Source organism: Squalius cephalus (assembly GCF_949319135.1).
Source record: "Squalius cephalus genome assembly, chromosome: 13".
Taxonomy (NCBI): Eukaryota; Metazoa; Chordata; class Actinopteri; order Cypriniformes; family Leuciscidae; genus Squalius; species Squalius cephalus.
The window spans coordinates 26293898-26320159 of NC_137134.1; the positions used below are offsets into that span (position 1 = coordinate 26293898).

The 26262-nt window shown below is 37.7% G+C and overlaps 1 protein-coding gene and 1 long non-coding RNA gene across 2 annotated transcripts in view; both read left to right on the forward strand.

Annotated features, from left to right (window-relative positions):
- Positions 1 to 10487, forward strand: part of LOC307169771 (uncharacterized protein) — a 28114-nt gene extending 17627 nt beyond the window's left edge. The window contains exons 4-7 of the mRNA XM_079890584.1: positions 2235 to 2549; positions 4496 to 4642; positions 4727 to 4794; positions 10326 to 10487. Of these exons, the coding sequence (XP_079746710.1) occupies positions 2235 to 2549; positions 4496 to 4642; positions 4727 to 4794; positions 10326 to 10376 (581 nt within the window). The 3' untranslated portion in view covers positions 10377 to 10487. The remainder of the gene's footprint in view (positions 1 to 2234; positions 2550 to 4495; positions 4643 to 4726; positions 4795 to 10325) is intronic.
- An 8077-nt stretch (positions 10488 to 18564) lies between these two features.
- Positions 18565 to 19356, forward strand: LOC307170381. The gene is made up of 3 exons (XR_013823366.1): positions 18565 to 18848; positions 19085 to 19116; positions 19281 to 19356. It is a non-coding gene; the product is annotated as an uncharacterized lncRNA (long non-coding RNA).
- The last annotated feature ends 6906 nt before the right edge of the window (positions 19357 to 26262 follow it).

A 26262-nucleotide genomic window follows, 5' to 3' on the forward strand; every position in this document is an offset into this window, starting at 1 on the left:
ATAACTGATGTAATGGTCTTGTTTATGGATTGTGATTCTGGGTTACTGGAAATGGATAATATAATTAAACTTCTTATTCTATTTGGAAAATATCATATACATAAAGCAAAATGTATATCGACTGTGCCAAATGTTAGACTATTTTCCACTGATCTGAAGATTTTTTATGACTCTTTAACTTCAATACAAAGCAACCGAAAAGCTCTAAAGACATCTAAACTGTTGAAAAAGATACTTAATGTATTAGAAACATGATTTACATGTGATATAAGATGCAGAATTTTGATTTTTTTTTTATGGATTCAAATGTCTCTGTATTCCCCTTTTTGTTATATCAATAAAAAAAAAAAAATAAAAAAAAAAAAATGCAAAAAAATAAAAAAAAAAATAAAAAAAAAATAACGATCAGCCATTGAAAGTGAATGGGAGAGACTGAAAATAAGAGAGAAAAAAAAATTAAAAACTATTTTGAGTGTTACACACATTCTTTTTCACAGAGAGGAATTTTAGCCTACCCTGAACTGCTTCTAATATCCATTCATCCATCTTACATTACCACACACACACACGCACACACACATATACACACTCACATGTGCATTGTTGTCGCTTTGGATAAAAGCATCTGATAGCTAAATTATTAAATGTAGGCCTAAAGTAGAATTGTAGAATTAGAAAGCTCAACAATTAGCCCTGCAATTGCATTTTTACTAGTAAGAATTGAATTAGACGGCTCTCTAAATGTAATTGTTAGTCTAAACCTGAATGAGCACTTTAATTTAATTCTTAATAGTGAAAATAAAATTACGACGAGTTGCCATAAAGAATTCTAATTGCGGAGCTCTACGCTGGGGGGCGATCTCAGTGAATTCTCACGATTCATAGGTTCACAGAGATTGCCTTTACTTACCTTTAGCCTACACATCTAATATGGGATTAACATTTCAAGGTGCCGACTGATGGATTCGAACGTCGTCATCATCTTCATCATCATCTGAGACAAACCAGTTTATGGTGCATTAACAACTGCAGCTGGACGATAATATTTATAATAATAGTAAGACAATATTACTTTCACAATGCATATGTATAATCACGTGCACTACTACTAATATAATAGGCTATACAACGAATTTGCTATTAATATAACAAATGTTCACACCAGAGCAGCATTCCACAACTCAGTGTGTCAGATAGCCTACATGTGCATTCTGACTAAATGTTTTGTTTTATTTGTTTTTTTTTGTTTGTTTGTTTGTTACGACGTTTAATTAGACTAGTACAGAATTGTGTGTGTTTCTTTTAGCCTACACTGGTTTTAGCTTAACAAACTGACACTTACACACCCACTCGTGCATCTAATTAACCACGGCTCTCGATCTACTGTTAAGATAGTTTAGATAAACACTTTTTTTATGAGAAATGTAATGGTTTTAATGCCACACTTGCATTGTTTAGTTCTGACTAAAAGTGTTATTTAAAACATTTCGAGCGCTGCTTAAATGAAAATGGTTAACATAATACTTTTATTCTGCATATGGCATCTTGTCGGTAAGTTCAAATCTTCTATATTCATTGACACATTTAATCTAATATAGCTAAGTTTCTTTTTCATGTCAGTTTTTTGTTTTAATTTTAGATAAAGATGCTATCTTTGATATTACTGTGAGAAGTAGTTTGAATTCCGGTTTTTGATCACTATTTTGGTGCATGATTGACAGACAGATTTAGTTCCCTTCCTGGTTAAACACTTTATATCTATCATTAAATTATTCATACTTGAAATATCCTAATATATAAGACAATTGAAAGCGATTATTAGGTAGTCAGTGGCTCTCCGATAAATTTCAGATTTAAGAGCTTAATGTTCTTCAGAAAATCTTCTCGAAATCACACTTTTCAAATTAGACTACCTTATCCAGGTTGAGGAGAATTCAAATTAGAAATATCTTGATTTTTAGTTGTTTTAGTTCATTTTAATTTTTTTAGTTCATTTTAATTAATTAATTAGTTCAGTTTAATTAAGTTCACCAAAACAAATGTTGTAGTATACTTTTATTTCTTACTATATTCCATTGAGGTCCCATTTCCAGTGTTTGATTCACTATTGAATCTAATAAGCAGACAGCTGTAAAAATAAATAAATAAATAAACAGAAAGTTGAACAATTGTTTAATTGACTACATAAAATGCCTTCATTTGTGTCTGATGAACTGTTCCTGTTGGTTCTCCAGGAGTGTTTGCTGATAACAATGAAGTGAAGTCAGTGTCGGTGATGGAGGGAGATTCTGTCACTCTAAACCCTGATCTTACAGACATACAGAGAGATGAACAGATCGTGTGGAGGTTTGGAAACGATCGCATCGCTATAGTGATCATGAACATTCCTACATATGATGATGATGAGAGATTCAAAGACAGACTGAAACTGGATCAGACTGGATCTCTGACCATCAGTGACATCAGAACCACAGACTCTGGACTTTATCAACTAAGAACCATTATTAGGAATAAGGAGTTTATCAAGAGATTCAATGTTACTGTTGATGGTGAGCATAATTACATATGTTTTCTTCTATCATTGTCATATTCAAAATGTACATAATTATTGTAATAACCCACAATGATATTTGAAGATTATTGATTAGAAATCTTGAAGATACATTTCAGATGCAGTTTATTATTATTTTTTAACCTTATTCTAACATTTACAGTATATTTATCAAACAAAATAATTAAAATCACCAAACATTATCCCTCCAGTCCATGAAAAACATCCAGGTCCACATTATATTACCTGGCACACAAGGACAAAAGGAACACACATATTATAGAACTGAAATAGTTTATTATTAAATAAACTTCTTCCAAGTGTCATGAGCATCAGTGTATGTCTGATCCATTGTGCTCTTACAGGAGGAAACACAGATATATTACAGCAATATGCAACATTTCACAATGAATAAAAGAACTGTGATTAGCCAAACTCTGTATGACATGGGTGAATTACTACAGATCCAGGGGCATTACACATTTTTGTACATTTATTTGATGACATCAGAGCAAAATAACTTACAAGAACATTCAAGTGCAATTTACTGAAAGTACAGCAGGACAGGATATGCATTTTAATGAAATGCATAATTAACTTTAATGAACTCAACCTAACAAAGATGAAGTAACGCTAGGTGGGTCATTCCATATCAACTCAACCAGAGGTCCCTGGCTAAAAAAAAAAATTATATATTTTTTCCTGGTGAAAGAAGAAAGACAAAATATTAAATGTTACGATTGTATATTTACTGAGTAACTTGCTGCTTTGAGGGGCAAAATGACAATTTTCACCCTGAGATTTGTAGCCAAATTACAGGGGGTATAAATGACTTCAGAAAGATGGCAGAATCATTGTTTTATTTTTACAGAGATTGGTAAGTCTATTAGTAAAATCTGTTGACTTTAGCAATCTTTGTTTCATTAAAGGTATGCCATCAGTGGCAGTGTTTTTTTGCCCCTGGTTTGCTTGACTGTAACTGAAGAATTATTTAAGATACCTTAATATCCTTTTATATTTTGATTTTTAACTAACTTTAACAATTTTGGAATCTTCATTTTAAAGGCCCTCAATGGTTCAGTCCCAGAAATATGGAGATCTAAATGTGGATCCATGAGTAAATTGGTCAATTGTACACATTTTTAGTGGTCAGAATTATCTTTGCATATGCAGTTGATAATTTTTTACATCTAGGAACTATTACATTTAATAGTTTGACTTTCATTATGTGTCTTTCTTTAGAAAAAAAGATTAACAAATTAAAACAATTTGAAGGGAAAGTTTCTGAAATTTGGTTTATTTGACACTGAATGACCAATGTTTTAAGTCCTCTTTAATGCACCTTAATAATGGCACAATGTTTAGATTATATAAATCAGTCAGGAAGGGTGTAAAATGAATAAAAGATCTTTTAGGAAAGAGAATAGATGGTGCTTAAGAACCATGGCAAACAAAAGCCACTGTATTCAGATTTTGTATTTTATTTATTTTTCCAAAATGAATGTATTATATTTTAAATCTGAATTCATTGTTATGCGTGAAAATCAGGGCTGTGAGTATAAGCACTGATCTCAGTGTGTGATGAGACTAACACTGACATTAAAGCAGACTTCTCACTGTTGATATATTCACATCTCTGCTTCTCTAACATCTTCCAGTTAATCCGCCCACTCCACAAAGTCCTTCATCATCTGAAAGTGAGAATGAAGAGTTTTATGAAGCTGATATTCACATCAACAGCACAATTATGAGTGTGATATTGCTTTATACAACAGTTCAATAAACAAGTTAATACTGAGTTGTGCATTGTTGCATAATATGGCCAATTGTTTTCTGCTTTTTTCTTTGCTGGTCAGACTTGTATCAGAGGGTCAGTGAACAGACTGTGTGTCTGAGACTGAGACTAAGGACAGACTGACAGATTGTCTCTCTTTATCTTTCCAGAATCGGACCAGCAGTCTCTCTCTCCTCCTCCAGTCTCAGTGTCTCTGATAGTGCCGATCTCTTCTGCTGTTGCTGGATCTCTGATGATCATTGCTGCTGTTGGGATCTTCTGGATCTGCAAGAAACACAGAAAAACAGACCAACAGGGCAAGTGTTTCACACTGCTGTTACATCTGAAGAAATAGTTACAGTTTTGCTGTTTTAACACGCCTGTCATTATTATTCAAACAGTTCAGACCCGTGATGAAGAGATCACTTACGCTGATCCAATGTTCTACAAAAGAAATGCACAAAAAGCGGTAAGACAATTCATGTTAGAGTTTACACTACAATTTGAGAATTCATTGTATAATTGAGGAGGAGTTTATACAGTATAACACTTATATAGTTTTATAAAATGCATATTTACAATATTTCTACATATGGTTGCACATTCATGTACATTCTAAAATCTCAAGGGCACAAAAATAATAAATCCACATGTGGGACCATAGTCGTATCGCTCAAAAGGTTAAACATAAATGCTTCAACTTTGGCCCTTGCACACGCTCTGAGCCACAAAAGAAGAAAAAAAAGAGCTATGGTTAGATGTCCAGGAGCAAAAGAGCAGATCTTGACACTTCACTCTAAAATAACTGTAAAAACAGTACATGTGTTGATGCTCAGGGTGTTTCTGCTGAAATAAACACAGCTAGACTCGCTGCTAAAAGTGTGAGTTTCCTCTAATACTGAAGTTTAAAGATAGTTCTGCAAATTTGAACATGGGAAAGACATTTCAACATTTGCCAAAATTCTAAATTATTTATCTTCTCATTTGACAATTTCATTTGTAACACTGGATGTCCCCATAAATAAACTTTTATTTCACAGTAGCAATTTTAACTTGTTTTGATTTTCATTTGTCAATTGTAAGTATTATTGCTTGCTATCTAAAAACTTTGCGTGAGGAAGAGTGAGTCTTCAGATCCACCATTGAGTCAGTATTGAGTTTGTACTATCCTGCTAAGAGATTCAGTCACTGAATGACCAAAACCTCTCATTGATGGACCAGCTTGTAAAAGCATCTACAATCTCTCTTTAAATAAGTTCTTGTTTGCCTGCCATGTTATGTAGTGTTGCCATGTTGCAACACGCAAGGTATAAAGCAGTGTTCTCATACTGAAGTCCGAGTCCAAGACTATATTTTTATGTCAATAGTCAAGACCAGCTCATGCAAGTCCGAGTCCAGGCTCCTGAAAAAACTGCTTGAGTCCAAGTCCGGTCTTTTTCAGTTTCGAGTTCTACAACATTGGTATAAAGTAGTGTTGGGCACTTTCAAAAAACTGATTCATGCTTGACAAAAGGACAAATAAAAGCAAGTGGCAAATGTCTTTTAAGAAATTTTTTAAGCTAAATTATTTATAAATTTACTATTGTATAGTTTTATTGGATACATTTCAAAACTTGAATTAAATAAAACGATTTAAAATTATGTTTTCATTTATTTATTTTAATTTATTGGATACATTTCAAAACTTGGATTAAATAAAACGATTTAAAATTCTGTTTTCATTTATTTATTTTCATTTATTGGATACATTTCAAAACTTGGATTAAATAAAATGATTTAAAATCCTGTTTTCATTTTTTTTTTTTTTAAGTGCCCCTATTTTGCTTTTTCAAATAAGGTAATGTAGTGTGTAATATAGCTGTTAGTGAAAGTAAACGTTCTGAACTGGCTGAAAGAGTCGTCAGTAATTCCAGTCTCACTCCCTTTTACAAACCTGCGTATAGTGTGTAATGCCAGTCTATGGTCTTTATTGGCTGTCCATGAACAATGTCTACAATCATCTACACTGTAGTTGTAGCTGATCTCGCACGTTTATACCAGTGGTTATGTTTGTATTTTGAGATTCTGAGTATTCTGAGTTCTTTTATTTAGTTTTATTTGGTTTGCCGTTAATAAAAAAACTGCTGTGAATAGATCTTGCTCATCTCATCTTTGCTGTTGCTGCAACAGGCCATTTGTGACACAATGTATAATATGAGAAAATGCATGTATTGTTGGAGACTCCAAAACACAATTAGGAACCTAATAGCATAATAGGAACACTTTGAAAACAATCCATTATTTTTTTTAATTAATTTGTATTTTTAAATAGATTTTGAAACTGAAATTACAGAAACAATTCAAAATTCACAATCATTATTTTGTCTATTTACATTTATTTATTTATTTCCAATTATTAAATTGATAACTAATTCAATTTTTCAGTGTTACTCCTAATCCTCCAAAGTTAAATTATTTGATTAATTTATTTGTTTGTTGTTTATTCATTCATTCAAAGCAAAAATAACATTTAAATTTGGGAATGTAATTTTCTGCTATTAACTCAAGAAAGAAATTTGATGTTAACATGCCGATGCAGTTGACGGTAAATGTACATGTAAATTAAATAGACACTACTGACATGAACTAAACAGTAAATAGCACTGATAAATTGAATACATTGCTTATTTCATTCGTACTCTTTACCGGTAAAAACGTTAGGCCTATAATAGCTCAGGGTGTTTCTGCAGGCTGAAACAGACACAGTTCCACAGGAAACTGGACTTCCGGAACAAAAAACTGTGAAGACATGTTTGTGTCTGTGAGAGAGAAAGAGTGTGAATGAGTGTGGCCTTCATACATTCCACTGGAATTATAAGCAACATTATGTATCAGCTAAAAAGGACATTTCTGAAAATACATATTTTTATGTTCAAAGTGTTTTTCTACTCTTGTAGCTCAATTTCTGAGTTAAAGTGAAACTGCTGTGGTCTGAGTTAATTTCAGGTTAGTTTAGTGTCAGACTGACCCAAATGAATGTGGTTTCTGTTGAGTGGACAAACGTCTCGCTCCTGTTTACTATTGCATTATTTTTCTTTAAATCAGATTTCCACTCTACACTGATTCATTGTAAAAATAATAAAGTAGTGAATCCAGCAACACTGCATCTTATCCTACTCTTTGTGTGTCCTTGAGCAGCTTGTATTTCTCTATATCTCAGGACAGGAGGACATATTTCCAAATACAGCAGTAGATCGAACTAAACAAGTGCTCGAACATTCTGTAAAGAAAAATAACACCACTTCGTATGCGAGTTGTGTGTCAGTGCTAAAGGTAAAAGAGCAGTACACTGCGGTAGAGAATTACAGTGTACTTTTATGTCATCTTCATATTATTGATGAAACCTCACTCGCCTGGCCTGGGAGTTCAGTGATTCTCTTTATTACTTAGCTTACTATATACAATTTGTTTTGTGTGAATCCAGCATGATCTACATGTACAGTATATGTTTAAAATATACATTAAAATATCATTGAAATTTAGTATTATCAAATTAGTATTTTAGTCTGTGAAGCGAGGCCAAAACTATTTAAACCTGTTTGAAAGATTTGGAACAGTTCTGTTACAGTATTGGGATGTTTTTCACTGTTCTGATTGGTTGTCTCTGCTGTAGTGGGCGTGGCTGTTATGAGGTCACTATCAGTCCGTGTTCTACTGTCTATAAAATAAAATACACAACCAAGCAATGAAAAAAGCTTGCAATTAAGACCGTAACATTGACTTACCTGTCGAGAAGAAAGCAGGCATCTTCAGCATCTCTTTTGAAAGCTTTCTCCTGCATTAGCTATCCTGACATTAACCCTTGTTTTTTGTAATCTCCGGTCACGTTTCCTTTTACGGCCTATTTTGGACTTTTTCGACGCTGAGGACTCCTTATCCTGTGACTCAGCATATGTATGGTCCTCCATTATAAATAACCGTACAGTGCAGACTTTTAAACTTGCCGCGCCAGTGACAAGAACCTTCTCACTGCTCTGCGCCTCCGCTTCTGCTGGTTTCAGTCACGTGACGCTGGCTCTGAACGAAAACGCGTTGTGGAAACGCGTTGGCCTAGTACTTTTTGTCCCTCTCTGCTATTATAGTTTTTCAAGATGGCGGAACTACATGGAAGCCCCCGTGGACCTACCCATCCCATGTATATAAAGATAATATAAGTCAGATAATTAGCAGAGGTATTTGTACACCATTGAGGACATGTTTATGAATAAAAATATTGATTTTAGATAATAAAATACCTAAAAACCTACATATTGTCCCTTTAACTTGTGCAGCGATTGGTGAAAACAAACATAGCCTACCTTTATTAATAATCTTTAAGCTGAAGTGACATCCAATAATTTCCTCAGTGCACAACTTACATTTCACGGACATATTCTCCATCTGTAAATGTTCTAAAGTAAAGTAAATACTTCCATTTTACTGTCAGGAGTGGAGCCTTGTCAAACAGTTGGAGCGCAATAGAATATGAGCGCAATAATTCTGACCAAAATAACATTAACATTAAAATATAAATATATTTTGCTAAAATATTTGTTGTTGTTGTTGGTGAACATATATGTGCTAGGCCGAATTTCAAACCTACAAATGTATTTTTATGATAGCAGTTTTTATTTATTTTAATTTTTATTTATTGAATTTAACATCTTCTTAAGCATTATTTTGTTTTTAGATTGTAATTTTACAATGTTAGAATGTAATGTGATTTGACCCCTTTTTTGCACATAATAGATAGACTGCAATGTTTGTTTCATAGCCTTCAATATGAACATTGTTTGTATGACAATATTTATCAGGATATGAAAAATATGATATGGATATGATAAATTAAATACAGTTATTTTTTTTGTTTTGTTTTTTATAATTCAAATTGGCCTAGAATAAAATGTAATACTGAGATTATACCATGGCCATTTTGCCCCAAATGGTCTGCTGCACTAGCCTGGTAATACCAGACTCTGCTACTTCACTTTGCTTCGTAGACAGAGTCTGGAATGGCATAACAGAGAAGTGTTTTCTCTCTTGCTAGGGGGCGCTTGTCTGAAGTTTAAAATCATTGGTTACCCGTAAGCCAATCACATAACGTTTGGTTATGGCGTGTGTTATGCGCATGCTCGGCCGCATTTAACTTTCACTGTAAACACATGTATGATGCGAAAACAAAACCATCGAGCGAAATACCGGAGTGAACATGGCTGTGAACGACTTTTGCAGGTTAAGTTAAGTAAATCTACGCATCCACGGTACAATCAGCGTGTACGTCACGGCTCTCAGCCCGCCCTCTGTTCGTTGATTGGCCCGGCTGTTTCCAGACCGGTGGCAAACAGAAAGCTCTGAAGCTGTCTCAGACTAAGTACAGAAGCGAAATGAAATTGAGCGGAAGTACGAAGTCTGACGTAGTCAGGCTACTGCTGCACATCCCTGTGTGTGTAATAAGCAGAGTGTTGGCTCGTTGTGGACCCCGACTTTATGCAAACATTACTAACACTCTTTAAATAGACTAACAAAAAAAAATATTGTGCCATTGACTTTAGACCAGGTTTCAGTTGGTCAATGGCGCAGTCTATTTCTGTTGCTTCAAATTAGCAATGCGCCAACAATGCGGCTGAACACACCTGATTTTCAGACCAACAGCCCATGGGCGAACAAATGGGCGCAAATGCATTTACTATTAAACAACATGGCTCAGGATGTGAAAATGATAACTGAAACAAGCAAAGAACACTTGCATTACGCCTGGCGCTGCATTGTGCTGAGTGTATATAGGGCCCAAAGACCCTCCATTATATATAAACACAAGACCATCATTCAGTGTGAGAAACACTGAGTCATAACCTGTAATATCTTTTGTTGAATTTGCAGCAAATTTCTGTCATTTATTAATTTTGAGCTCTTGCAGTTTTTGCATCTGAATCATCAGGTTTGTTTTTCTCCTTTGACCTTTTGTGTTTGTGTTTCTTACAGAATTCTGAAATGACGGAGGTGGTTTATACGTGTTTAATCACAGATCAATGATCAAACTCAATGTGATTCTGTTTCTTAACAAATGATATTGCTCATTGTATTGGCATTTGTTTTACACTGTATTACTCTTTCAAATAAAATAAAATTTACATTTGTTGAATTAAATGATGCTTTTTGATTCCTTTAGTCTGATATTGTTATCCACTTTGCACAACAAAATATTTAGTTTGTTTTTTAAATCATGAGAAACTCATAAACATGGAATGTGTAGCACACATATATTTCAGTGTATTGACGTGATCTTGGCATCATCGATAAGTGCAATAATCAAATAAAGAGTTTCAAATCAATATAAATCAGTACGTCTCTCAGAGTCATACTAATTATTTAACACAATTATGGCAAAACAAGCATTTATTTTCATAATACCCATCCAAAATGTAGTTAGAAATTATGCTTTTCTCCTGTTGTTTAATTCACATGACCAGACACCAAGAGATCTCTTATTTATTTGATCATAATATGAAGACATAGGAGAGAGTGACAATGGACCAAACAAAGGTCTTCATTCCAGCATATGTCATCTCTGTCCTCTGGACAAAGAGGTTCAGTTTATATGCTACTGACCAAAACAACATTACAAGAGGAACATATGGAATAATCCCGGTGGAAACTTCATACACTGCATACACACTCCATGTCTCTAACTCTTCCCGCACTCACTCTCTCACCCCTGTATTCATGCAGTCTAGCTTGTCCCAATGTCTCTCTCACACACATGTATTCAAGAACACTATGATTCACAAAATACAATGATTACAAATGATTATAGATACATATAAAAATGTATAATACAGATACTTAATACAACTTATTATGAACATTAATAAAAGTTACAACAATACTGAAAATAATATGAAATTATGAAATTTTAGTCTTCACACAAAGAGAACTGAAGAAAATTGTTATGCGTGTTAGAATCTTTATAAAGAGGCACAAGTTGAATGAATACAAATTTCAGACAGTAAATCATCTATAACTCCTGTATGAACACAGAATATCAGAGTAACACTAAGAGCATTCAATACTCATGTAAACAGAGTCACTTTACATTTAAGATATTCACATCAACATACTATTAGGAGACAGATTTACTTGAAAGAAAAAACAAATATTGCGTCTATATTCTTACAAGGTTTTCAAGAAGGCAATTTTTATTTTTTTTGCATGAATAATTGGATAAAAGTGTGAAAAAATGTGTAATGTAACAGTGCAACAGCATCAAATATAAAACAAGCAATCAATAATAAGCATAAACACACATCACGTTCAGTCTGAGAATATGTCTGCAATTTAAAACACTGTTGAATCATATCAACTTATATGAATCAACAGTTACAGCAGATGAAACAATAATCCATGTTTAAAACACTGGTGAATCATACTTGTAATATGGTTTAAAACACCAGCATACGATAAATGAATATCTCTATCATCAGTTACAACAGATCAAACACCATAGCATAATTTATATGAATCAACAGTTACAGCAGATGAAACAATAATCCATGTTTAAAACACAAGTTAATTATACTGTCTTTTTTTCCCCTTTTGTATAAACAAACTTTTAACCCTTGTGTGGTGTTCATATTTTTGTTACTCAGCCAGTGTTCGTGGGTCTGGTGGACCCGCTGCATTTTTGGGTTTTTAATTCAACACAATCAAAAATGTTGTTAAAATACTCAACAGATGTTTACTTCATCCCAATCACAAGCAATCTAAACAGCATATATGGTTAATATTTTCTCTTTACCTATGTTAGATCACATTTAAGAATTGCAACCTCGTGTGGGAATGGCAGGAGTAGAAACACAAAACTCACTCTTGCACTCTTTCACACACAATCTCTCTCTCACACGCATCTCTCTCTACAGTGTGTTTTCATTGAAAATGTGTTCTGATATATATTCCTCACAGAAAATGAGCCAAGGCCAATGAGTCTCAGTTTGAAAAAAATTGTAATTGTATAATTTTTCTTTTGATAAAAAATGAAAACGGGTCCAACAGACCCGAACACCATACAAGGGTTAAATAAAACAGCATAGCATAAAATGAGAAAATACTCACTTTGGTCCATTGTCTTGGAGAGGGTAGCAGATCAGAGAGTCGTCCGAAAAAGTTTTTGGGGCTAGTGATGCTTTGAACAGGACAAATTGCATTTATACACTTTTTTCAATATATACAAATTTGTTGAGTGACCACTAGATGGAGCCCTTGTTCTATGAAATGGGCCTGTACAATTCGTGGAAACAGAGCAAGGTCACCCGTTGTCACCATAAATTCGTGGGCACAGGCGACCTGGGCCAACCGTAATTCATAGATAAAAAACGTCAGAAACTGTCAGAAACACCCTACTCCTGCATAAGATAGGGTGGTTTTAATTAACAACATCTTTTAAAGAGATTATGATTTGAAGTAAATTCAGACGAGAGTGAACGGTGGCACGCTAATTTACAGGACCCAGACGCACGCACACACACATACGGACTGTTTTTGGAGCGCTGCAGGTCATAAAGGTGATGAGAAAACACCCCGTTCAGCTCTCTAAACATAACGATGGATTTTGTCTATCTGAAAATTGGTTTCAGTATTTTAGCAAGATATTTTTTATAACCATTTCATTTCCTTTTAAAAGAACAGAATGTTTTTTTCAACTTTAGTTAGTGTGATATTTAGCCCTTTCTCACTTTCACTGGTCTGGAATGCGAGGGGGGTCAGAACTCAGACAGAGAGAACGCGCGCATAGATGCAGGCACGCGCGCCCCTGATGACACACACACACACACACACACACACACACACGCAGACACGTGCGCGCGCGCGCGCCACTCTGAGTGCGCTGGTGAGCTCATTCAGGAAAGAAGTATTTTTGTTTTACCACTTTTAATAATGCATTGCTTTTAAAAACATTATTACAACTTTTAATAATGTATTACATTATTAAAACATTTTTAAACTTTGAAAATCATTTTAGCCCTAACAAAACATTGACCATGTCTCATTCTGATCGCCGATTCAGAGAGAAACCAACAGATGGAGCTGTGACCCCGTTTCATACATTTCATTTTTTGTGGACATCCATGAACATTGATGTGTTAAGAGCTTATTCAACTCTAAATAATGTAAGATGATTTTTTTATTCTTTTGTTTATCTAAAACTGAAACATTTGGTTCGGTAGATTTGAAGTATTTCATTATATACTTTTAAAAAGAACTGAACGTTTTATGTAAGATGATTTTATTTATTCAGCTAAAACAATTGGATCAATAAGATATTTATATTATATATTTTATACACTTTTAAAGAACAGTATGTTTTATGTAAGATGATTTTATTTTTGTTTATCTCAAACTAAAATAATTGGTTTCAGTAGATATTTTGAAAGGAATGTGTTTGTGTGACGTTTCATCACAGTGACTGCACAGCACATTTCAGATGTCAGAGCTTGCATGCGAGGGGGCGCAATGCCGGGGACGCCAGACACACACCACATAACCAGACAGAAACCCATATAACTAGAACCTGACACCGACTTCAAAACATCTGTTTTATTAAAATAGGTCAAAACTAACCGTCAAAACTGTGATTTAGGGCTAGCTAGGTCATAGGGCAAAAGCTTCGGTCAAAACCACATGATCGATGGGTAGCCGGGTCAATAGGTTAATCCCATGACCCCAGAACGGAAGTTCAACCTATCAAAAGGGCAACCGGAAGTTCAACCTGTCAAAAGGTCAAAGGTCAAAGTCGTAAATCATTTTGACACAATGACCCTGGTACTTACTACTAGCGGAGCAGCATTCATGTCTCACTGATCTGCATTCACTGGCCAGGTAATGATAGTTTTTACCCTAAGCTTCGGTGTTGTTTGTCACTGTTGTCAAATTAAACCATGACTAAATCTACAGTATCAATATCAATACAAATATCTCTGGCGTTAGCATAAAATGGTCAAGTCAAGTCACCTTCATTTATATAGCACTTTTAACAATATGGATTGTTTCAAAGCAGCTTTACAGAGGAAATTACCTTTATTTAGGAAATTACCGTAAAAGATTGTTTAGGCTTTACAACAGCATTAGGATAAAGTTATTGTCCAGCTAAAGTAATTCACTTCCGTTGCAAAGATCATTAATTATAAACTTAGGGGCCGCTAACACAACACCGTTCTAACAGGAAAATTCTTAACGCGCTCCGGCCGCCCATCCACACAAAACGGTGCCTGGTGTCTCGAGAACGCACTCCCTGAAATAGGTTCGAAGGCGCAAACGATTATCCGTCATCTCTGCGCAAAACTCAAAAACTTAAACCCGCGGAAACGTAGACGTTGCGCACATATGTGCATTACTTGTTCAGTCCATAAGCATGCGCATTTGAATGTATATGTGCACAGGCGTGTAGTCCTTTACAAATCAACCCTCAAACTACTTGTCTGGCCTTAAATTTATAATACAGAAATTGTGTCGCGTCTGCGTAGCCACGTGAACCGGAATTATCTCGACAACATTTTATCTGTACTGAGGTAAAGGGAAGGGAAGGAGGCCTTCACAGAGGAGAGACTAGTTGACACTTCAGGACTGCGTTGTCGTCGTGTCCAGGCGCAGGTCCTTCATCAGATCTGGATACGGCGGACTGCAGTAAACCTCAGATAAACAGAGAGACTAATATTAGAGTAGACACCATCCTTCTTATGATGTAACAAGTACAAATAGCATTGCACAGGGTCGGAAATGCCACCGAAATTAATATAAATGCCCACAAATTTCAAGATATGCATTGTCACTACACAAGATTGTCTTTTATATTATATAATTAAGCAATATCACATGAAGAAAATATTAATATAATATTCATATATTTATTTGTATAGGCCTATGTAATATTTGTCAGGTTTATCACAGCAGTCTTAGGGAGAAAGACAACCCAGATGCAGAATGACCAAGGGAGGGATTGAAGTTATTGACAAGGCACAATGGGGATGGTTAAGTGTGAGGATGATCCAAACAGTAGGACAGGGCAGTCAACAGGAGAAAGGGAAGACAGATGAGATCCAACCCAGGCAAGGCTTTACTGAATCATGGAGATGGAGAAGCACCAGATAATGACTGGAGATCAGGCAGTAGCTTGAGGAACCATAGGCTGGAAACTTTGAACTGCAACCAAAGCTGTATCAGTCTCTCTGCATGGTCTTGAAAGCAGCAGCCATGATGGATCAGGATGGAGGACAGGAACAAACACGACAAGACAACAAGAGAAAGCAAAACAAAATAAAAACTGACTCAGCACAGCGATTACTGAAAATAAATAAACTAATTTAACTGAAAAATAGAAGATAATTACAAACAAAGAGAAATACTAGGAATAAATAGCTGAAGCTACAAACAGAGAAAGGCCAAATCAAAATAGAAACCAAAAAATAAAGCTTGAGAAACCTAGAGCAAAAGACTGGAACAAGACTAAAGCAAATTCAAAAGAATAAAATGCAAAAACTAGAACTGGCAATAAACACTGTCTTAAAGAATGGTAGACAAACAAGAATCTCATCCACTGCATATACAACAAACCAGCAGAGACATGAGGGAAAGGAGCACAATATAAAGGGACCAGAGCACATGAGGATCAGGTGAGCACAATTAGTGAAACAAGGACCAGACAAGGACTAAACAAGGGGGTGTGGTAAAGGGAAACAAGGAGGCGGTACAGAGGAGCACATGGCCAACACAAACAGACAAAGCCATGTGCTCAGGCACAAGACAAACATACAAACATTGAACATGGACAAAACTGACAAGACTGTCAGGCCACGATCCTGACATTATTTATTTTAATACAACAGTTTAATAAACAATAAGTTGATATTCACAAAATATTCATAAAAAACACATTCATTTCAATTTCAAAACATTAATACATGACGACAGCGGATCATTAAAGAACGCGACATTCCCTTCTCCCAAATGTTCAAGCGTTCAGATGACCACTTTAAACCTTTTGAAGTGTTTCCAACTTAATGTGCGGTATCTGAACGGTCCATGGGCGTGACGGCTAGGGCTGAGAGTAGCAACGGGAGATATACTATTATATTTATTTATTTATTTATTTATTTATTTTACTTTACTTTATTTAAGCAGGATATTCTCTCTGAGATTAAAAATCTATTTTACGGGAGCGCCCTGGCCATGACAGCAGTACAATCAGATTCAATCGGGTTAACAAAACAGAATTTCAATTTGAAATGAAATAAGCAAAAACGAGAAAACGCACCTTTATTCGTTTTTTCGTTTTTTTCAAAAAAAACTAAAACTGAAAAAAAACAAGATTTCGGCTTGATTTTTCAAAAATGGATAAATTACTTCAAAATCCGTTTTGCACATGTGGGCGGTCATGAGACGCCCCTTTCAGCCGACTTGTCAAGCAAATCTGAGCCTGTGACGTCATCAGTAGTTCCCCAGGTCTGTTCAACAAAATAATAGTCCTATGGCTCTGCGTACCGCTTCTTAAACTGTACAGAGCAGGTCCTAGATTGGGCTTTCTTCTGTGCAACTTCACAAGTTTCACAGAAATATTTATATCAGAAATATTAAATATTAATCTGCACCCAGACGGTTTTATTTAGCTAAATCTGTGAGAGTTAAATCTGTGTGGTGCAGAGCGGGTGAATGACCAATGTTTAGTCAAGTGTAAATGCGCAAAAAGTTTATGAATTTGGGTTTATGAAGGGCCTCTGTAAATATACACCTATTACATTCTTTAAAATGGGTAGGCCTATAGAGTTCATGGTACTGCACTTAATTGCATAAATTCCTGTGGTTTTGATGCAATACATTTTCTTGACGCATGCATTGTTTCTCATTTCTATTGTTTGATTATACAGCCAGGACTGGAGTTGTCTGGACCATTAGGCTAGACTGGGCTCCCATTTGGATCCTACCCAGTTGGTGATCCTGAATTAACAGATTGATTGAACGCATGTTCGCTTGATTTGTTCAGTTTATCTGAGTCAGAAATTATGATGGGCTGACAGTAATGCCACCAAATTTAAAGAAACTGAGACCAATGCAACTGAGTTAATGTATATGATATAATTATGAAATCGGCTTATGGCTGACTTGCCGCAACTTACTGGCGGTCTTTCATATTGAAAGTATTGTTACATGTAACTTCATATTTTTCACTGTTGCATTTAATAATCTTTTAGTATGCAATTGAAATTGCTATGTAAATGCACTTACTGTGCCACCTTTGAGCTGCATAAAACTGTGTAAATACATCTAAATTCCATGTCAGATACAGATTTCATCAGACAGCCTATATTATCTTACTGCAATTTGTGTTGATTGAATATTAAGAAAGTGATGACATATTTACAGGTTTTCAAAAAACATTTCTACATTTGCTCACAACATTTTTCTTACAAAAACCTAATTTTGCTGGACAATGTCTATTACAGTATACAACATAGATATAAGGGTGCTAACAGAGTGATATACAACACTCTTTAAGAAAAGTTTATTTCCATCATACTGTAAAGTGATCTAGAGGAAAATAAATTAAAAAGTTCAAATTCCAAAGATTTAAATATAAAATCTTTATGCAGCATACTGTCCATGAGTTAGTACCGCGGGAAGTAGGGGTGCTCAGAATCACGATATTAGGTCATCCGGGGACTTTTTGCCTATACTCTTTAATGAGTAGAGTACTGTGCATTCAGACATACTTCTTTTGTCACATACACTGTAAACCCAGATTTTGATTCAACTCAAAGAGTTGAGTTCATATTACTTAAATGTGTCTAATTTATTGACAGTACTTGTTAATTCTGATTAAGCTGAACTTTTTCTTGTCCTTTCTTATTGTAATTGAGTTTTTAAGTACAATCAGTAGTTTCTACTCAAACAAACTGAGTTTTTATTACTTAAACATGTGTCATTTCTTTACATTAATTATGAATTCTGAGTAAACTGTACTTTTTAATGGCCTATCTTATTGTAATTATGTGTTTGAGCTCAAACAACTTTATATCACCAAGTTTTGCCCGTCCAACGGTAAGTTCAGAGGGTCAAAAACAAAATACGAAATCGCGAATTATTTTCCAGGTATTGCATTGTGGGATTGATTTCTTTCGCGCGGCTCAATTCAGTTCAAATGACGCGACTCGCGAGCAGACAGTAGCTACTACAGGCAAACTTGATTTGTCTGCGAGATTCATTCAACTGAACAGAATAATCATTCATGTTATCAAGATAAACAGTGTCTGCGAATCTGTGAGCAATTTTTAAGATTTTGTGAGCTTCGGTTCGTGTTTCAAACATTAGTTGCCTGTGGCGCAGCAGAAAATGGACGACATTAACGTTACATGAAGATGGATGGAAGAATTTGTCATCTGAATAATCTAACCTGCGCCTGTGACGATAAGTGGGATTTAGAGTTTGAGAAGATGGAAAATTGTTCAAATGAGTTATACGGTAAGTCAAAATATATATTTTTGCGTTCGCATTTCTACATTGTTTCCACGTACGTTAACGTTAATTTATTTGGTTTGATTTTGCGAACGCGGTTTACTACCGCGGCCGCGCAAGCATTCACTCTGTTCCACACCTGTTTACCAAGTAACGTTAACTTCGACATTTCACATAATAGGCAACATTTACCATGTTATTTGCATGACGTGCTTTTGAGAGATATATATATCTCGTTTTAGGCTTTGTAATCTGATGACGGTCCAGTGCTAATGTAACGTTAAGTGCTTTTAAGTAGTGTTACACAGTTATAACGTTAGTCTGTGTGGTAAAAAAAAAAATGCTGTCAGTTCTGTGATCTTGCTTTTGAATCGTTGTCAGAATTTTGCTAGCACAAGAAAATCAGTGTTCCTAATGTTGTTTTTAAATGTAGGCTAGTATTCCTGATTGCCATGCCATGGTCCTACAACTACTCCCACCATTCAAAGAGAAGTTAGACGGTGTTATCCTTAAAGCAGATAAGTAGAGATTATTCAACAAATCTCATTAATCTGTAATGTTTTATGTTTTGGTTCTGTTGATCATGGTTGTCCTTTTTAAAAATTGTTTCAGGAATTTGCAACGCTGATGTCCTGCAATCTACATTTCACAGTGGAGTCCACACTTTATTGCTTGGTATGTAAACATTGGGTAGTTTTAAAGGGTTAGTTCACCCAAAAATGAAAATTCTGTCAGTAATTACTCACCCTCATGTTGTTCCAACCGCGTAAGACCTTCGTTCATCTTCGGAACACAAATTAAGATATTTTTGATGAAATCTGAGCCATGTTTCACTCCTCCATAGGCTTCTATGTGACCGAAACTTGCTGGCCCAGAAAAGTTATTAAAGAGATCGTTAATATAGTCCAAGTGACTCCAGTGGCTCAATCTTAAGTATATCAAGCGACGAGAATACTTTCTGTGCGCAAAAACAAATAAAAATAACGACTTTATTCCACTTTTCATTTCCTTCTCTCTGGGCCTCTAGTTGGTTCGCGTAGTCTTTTTGCGCACAATGCGTAGCGCGTCTGTGTTACACGTCACCACGTAGGCTCACTATTGGCCGACACCGGTCATGTGTGTGTTGCGTGATGACGTGCAACACAGACGCGCAGCGCAAAAACACTACGAGGCCCAGAGAGAAGGAAATGAAAAGTGGAATAAAGTCGTTATTTTTGTTTGTTTTTGCGCACAAAAAGTATTCTCGTCGCATGATAAACTTAATGTAGTGCCACTGTAGTTACTTGGACTATTTTAACGATGTTTTAATAACTATTCTGGGCCGGTGAGTTTCGGTCACACTGGAAGCCTATGGAGGAGTCAAAATTCTGTCAGATTTCATCAAAAATATCTTAATTTGTGTTCCGAAGATGAACGAAAGACTTACATGGTTGGAACAACATGAGGGTGAGTAATTACTGACAGAATTTTCATTTTTGGGTGAACTAACCCTTTAACCTAAAATGAAAAGCCATCATTTACTCACCCCACTGCAAAATATGTTTTTCTTAATTAGTGTTTTTTTATCTTGTTTCCAGTCCAGATATCTAAAATTCTTACATGAAGAAGCATTTAATAGACAAGTAAAAATTGGCTTGTTTTCTGAAAGAATAAGTCAAAATTAAGTGAGTTTATGCTTAAAACAAGCAAAATAATATGCCAGTGCGTTTTAACGTTCTAACCCTAATCAATTTTAATGTTTAGGTGAAAAATTTAATTCATAGAACTATGTATAGACAACTACATCGAACCACAGTGAAACCCACAATAGTTATTTTAATTATATTATTCATTCAATTTTTTATTTTTTATTTTATTTTTTTATTTTTTTTATTACAGGTCATCAATCTCTAAGCGACCAGTGCTGGACATTACGTTTGGAAGGTCAAGGTGTGTGTGAAGGATCACAGCCTCTTCATCACTGGCCTGGCAGCGCTGTTTGCCTCCTCCTATAACTTCAGCTTGCAGTACAGGAAGAGGCAGCACCTTGAGTTTGTTCAGAGGTTAGTCATTAGCATATTTGCCATTCATATAAATATTAGACTGAATTGTGACTTGTCTTGACAGTATTTATTAAGCTGACAACTGGTATAAACAATATGGCCATGGTTTCCATACTGGGCTTAGCTTAAGCCAGGTCTAGGTCTTAATAAAATTAGGGTATTTAAGCAGCTTTTATAAAAATGTCTAATAAAAAAAAAAAAAAAACATTACTGGTGTGCATCTTGAGACAAAACAGTGGCAGTCACATATTTTAAGATATGTCAGTGCAAGTTGTTTTCAGTTAAATGATTAGTGAAAATTCTGTCATTAATTACTCAACCTCATGTCGTTCCAAACCTGTAAGACCTTTGTTAATCTTCAGAACACAAATTAAGATATTTTTGATGAAATCTGAGAGGTTTCTGAACCACCCATAGACAGCAATGTCTTTGCAACTTTCAAGGTAGTCAAAACATCGTTTATATAATCCATGTAACTACAGTGGTGCAATCTTAATATTATGAAGCGATGAGAATTCCTTTTGTGCACAAAAACAAAATAACGACATTATTCAACAATCTCTACTCTTTCACGTCATTCTCCTACGCTGTTGACGTAGTGTAAACAGTGTCAAGTCACCTTCATTTATACAGCGCTTTTAACAATATAGATTGTTTCAAAGCAGCTTTACAGAGATAATAGGAGATTACAGTAGCATAGATTGTTTAGGCTTTACAGCAGCTCTAGAATAAATTTATTAGATCGACTATTTTTGACCGTCAAAATGCCGGCGGACACAGCTTCAGTGAGTTGTTCAAAATCTTTCTTTTTAGTAAACTCTGTGTACACAAACAATGTTCTCCATGCTGGAGTTCATGTGTAGAGCCCCTGGTGATACTGAGAGCAAAGTTTCATGTTGTGTCGAGCCTTCTTAGTGTTTTAAAAATGGCGATTTTTGATGCTATCATAGTCATGCCCCAAGCACTCCCATTCAAAAGGCAATTTGACCAAAAACGAAAATGCGGTCAAACTTAAAAGTGACGTTTCCATCCTAATTATGCTTTTAAACGAAAGTTTGCCTCGGGTAGATTAACAAAAAGAGGTTGCATTTTGGCAAGAGTTATCCTTTAACACGTTCCGGTCCACTCATCTGCACAAAACAGTGCCTGGTGGCACGAGAACGCAAACTCTGTTATAGATTTCAAGGTGCAAGCCTTGAAAAAAAGCCAGTGCAGCGCTTCTGGGTTCTACGTCAGAACGTAGGCTTATTATTGTTCGACTCTGGTCGTGTGTGATGACCCAGGAGCTAGCCAATAGTGAGCCTACGCTCTGATGTAGAATCCATAAGCGCTGCACTGTTTACACTACGTCAACAGTGTAGGAGAATGACATAGAAAAGAAGAGATTATTCAACAATGTTGTTATTTTGGGATTATTTTGCGCACAAAAAGTAATCTCGTCACTTCATAATATTAAGGTTGAACCAACGTAGTTATATGTACTATTTACTGATGTTTTTACTACCTTTCTGGGCTTTGAAAGTTGCAATGACATTGATGTCAATGGAGGGACAGAAACCTCTCAGATTTCATCAAAAATATCTTAATTTGTGTCCCGAAGATGAACGAAAGTCTTACGGGTGAGTAATAATGACAGAATTTTCATTTTTGGGTGCAAACATGCATTTTAGTCTGGTAAATGTCATGTTTAACATTATCATGTAGTCATGTATGCAATTCACATTGCAAGGCATGCAATTAAGTAAAATTATTTCTGTCACAAAGGTTTGGGCTGGATTCTGGCAATGTGTGCTCTATATAAACTGAGAGTCTATGACTGCCTTTCCACTGATACTCTGATGGGTCCTGATGACGGGATGATATTGTTAATGAGCTTGGTGATGAGTAGACAAAAGTTGTAGAATAAAACTTTAAATCTGGCAACCCCACTTCCAAAAGTTTAGTTAGTTGACAGTGCGCTTGTTGTAAACAGACACATTGAGTCGATGTATTTTAACCAGGGCAGAAGAAATATCAGTTATTGATCACAACATCCAACATTGCATTTTTTTTTCATGTTGTTTAGTTTTATCCAAACAAATTAGTCGTTAAAACCGATATCTGGTTTTTATTTACACATCTTTTGTGCTGTCTCTCTCTGTCAAAATATATAAACTCAGTCCATAATATTTCATTGTTTTTTTTTTTCTTTCTTTTCTGCCTTTTAGACGCTTTCTTAACATCAATCCTGAACGTGGATCAAAAACAAAGAAAGGACAAGTAACTCCAAAGAAAACTGGCCAATTTATGCAAAAAAAAGAACACCACTGTAAGCCTACAGGTTTCCTCACTTCTGCGAAAACGTTTCGGTTACTCACGTAACCTCTGTTCTCTCTAGAAGAGGGAACGAGTATTGCGTAGTTGCTTACGCTACGGGAAAGCCTTTCTTTCTCGAGATACTGAAGCCAAAAATTATCCTTAATTTTTATAATCTTGTCAACGCAGTGCGGCAGCCTGCAGACCTAGGGCAAGCTTACTAGCGTGCCCATTGGCTGCCCTGCGGCAACTGCAGCAGCCTACCGCTGAGCCCTTGGCGTGACGTCACGACCAATGAGCGCGCTTGGCGCGCTTAATGCGTCACAGCCCGCGAAAAGGGGTGTGGCTTAGCGTATATAAACAGGGCTCGGAGGCTGCTTCTCTGGTTTCTGTCGCATGAAGCGAAATGAGCTCGTGGTGCGAGCACGGCGGGCTACGCAATACTCGTTCCCTCTTCTAGAGAGAACAGAGGTTACGTGAGTAACCGAAACGTTCTCTTACGAGAGGTTCTCTCGTATTGCGTAGTTGCTTACGCTACGGGAACGCCCTTGTCAACGCCGTGCGCGCCCAGCATCCACTGAATGAGTCCCAGGGAGAGCCCGGGGAACGTAATAGCAGAGAGCCGGGCGGCCCGAAGAGGGCTAGCGCCGTACATAAGCACACACTAGGGGGTTAGGAGCGGCACGGCCGGTCCGAACTGACAATTCCCTGCATAGTGCAGCTCAACCAGTAGAGCTAAATCACACAACGTAGCCCGCGCACAGATAGTGGGCTGGCATACGCGAGACTTAGACTGATAACACTTTCGCCTGCAAGGCGGGAACATCCAGGTTGTAAAACCTAACAAATGTGGAGGGGGAGGCCCAGCCTGCCGCTGCACAAATGTCATGAATGGGAATCCCGCTGGACCACGCCCACGACGAGGCCATGCCTCTGGTGGAGTGAGCTTGAATGCCCAATGGGCACTGCAGGTCTTTAGACGCATAAGCAGCAGCAATAGCGTCCACTATCCATCTGGACAGGCTGTGTTTCGAGGCGGCGAGACCCTTGGTGCGCCCGCCAAACGAAACAAAGAGCTGTTCCACCACTCGTTTGACTGAAGACAGTGCTATCAGAAAAACGGTTTTGAGCGTGAGGTATTTCATATCCACAGTTTCCAAGGGTTCGAAGGGATGCGCTTTCAGGGCCTCCAAGACCAGTGAAAGATCCCACATAGGAACCGAGGGGGGTCGCGGGGGGTTCATCCTCCTGGCTCCTCTAAGGAAGCGGATGACGAACTCGTTCCTTCCTAATGCGCGGCCCAGATCTGAACAGAGAGCGCTGAAATGGCCGTGACATAGACTTTGAGCGTGGAGGGGGACCTGCCCGCGTCCAGTAACTCTTGAAGGAACACAGTACTCGCGATACCCCACATGTCTGTGGATCGAGCCCCTTAGCAGTGCACCATCTGTTAAACACTGACCATTTCGACATGTAGAGCCGCCTCGTAGAGGGGGCTCTAGATTGTATGATCGTGTTCATGACCCCGTCTGGCAGATCAGCGTGTAATCGTTGAGGCTCCACGCATGCAGAGACAGCGCTCTGGATGGGGATGCCATATCGAGCCGCGGGCTTGAGAGAAAAGGTCTCTCTTCACCGGTATCGGCCAGGGGGCTGAGTCTGCCAGCTGTATTAGATCCGGGAACCAAGCTTGGTTCTCCCAGTATGGGGCTAAGAGGAGCACTGTGTGGCGCGCTTCCCTGATTCTCTTGATGACCTGAGGCAGCAGAGAGACCGGGGGAAAAGCATACAGCGGGCCGCTGGGCCGGGTCTGGGCCAGCGCGTCCTCGTTCTTCGAGAAGAACTCTGGGCAATGAGCGTTGTCTTTTGACGCAAAAAGGTCGACTTTCGCTTTGCCGAAACGGCGCCACAGTGACTGGACTGTTTGGGGGTGTTGAGACCACTCCCCAGGGGGAACGCTGTCCCTGGACAGTCTGTTGGGGCCCTCGTTCAGGTGGCCAGGCACATGCGCGGCTCTCTCAGCGAGCGCAGAGAGTGCTGAGCCCACACGAGGAGGCGTTCCGCCAGGGTGCAGAGCGTCTGATCTGACACCGCCCTGGCGATTCACATAGGCCACTACCAATGTATTGTCCGTGCGGACTAGAACATGGTGACCGTGGAGGAATGGGAGGAAGTGTTTGAGAGCTTTCTCGACCGCGAGCATCTCTAGACAGTTTATGTGTAGGAGATTCTCCTGGTCTGACCAGCGGCCATAGACCGGTCTGCCTTCGAAGAGCGCTCCCCAATCTAGGTTGGAAGCGTCTGTCGAGACAACTTTCCGGTGTGAAATCACTCCCATAGTCACTCCTGTGTGATACCATTCGGCTGCCAGCCAGGGCTGCAGGGCTGAAAAGCAGCTCTGATTCACTCTGACTCGCAAGCCGCCGGCCGCCCAGGCTCGGTGGGGCACGCGCGCTTTCAGCCAGCGTTGAAGCGGGCGCATGCGCAGTAAGCCCAGCTGGAGCGCTGCTGCAGCTGAGGCAATATGCCCCAGGATACGCTGGAATGTCCTCAGCGGAACCCGGCTGCCTATTTGGAGGGATGCGGCGAGGAGGCGGATGCGGCGCGCGCGCTGCTCCGACAGTCTGGCCGTCATAGCCACCGAGTCCAGTTCTATTCCAAGAAGGAAATTGACTGACGGGGCGATAGCGAGCTCTTGGTCCAGTGACCGAGAGACCCAGATCCTCCAGATGGCTGAGAAGCGCTGTTCCGTGAGACACAAGTTCCGTCTCTGACAGTGCTAGAATAAGCCAATCGTCCAGATAATTCAGTATTCGCATTCCCTGTTTTCTCAGGGGAGCGAGAGCCGTGTCCATGCATTTCGTAATGTACGGGGTGCCAAAGACAGGCCGAAGGGCAGGATTGTGTACTGATATACTCGACCGTTGAAGGCGAATCTCAAGAATGGCCTGTGACGGGGAGTTATCTGGATCTGAAAATATGCGTCTTTTAGATCGAGAGAGATAAACCAGTCTCCTGGGCAAATCTGCGCGAGGATTTTTCTGGTTGTGATCATTTTGAACGGCCGTCTCATGAGGGCTTTG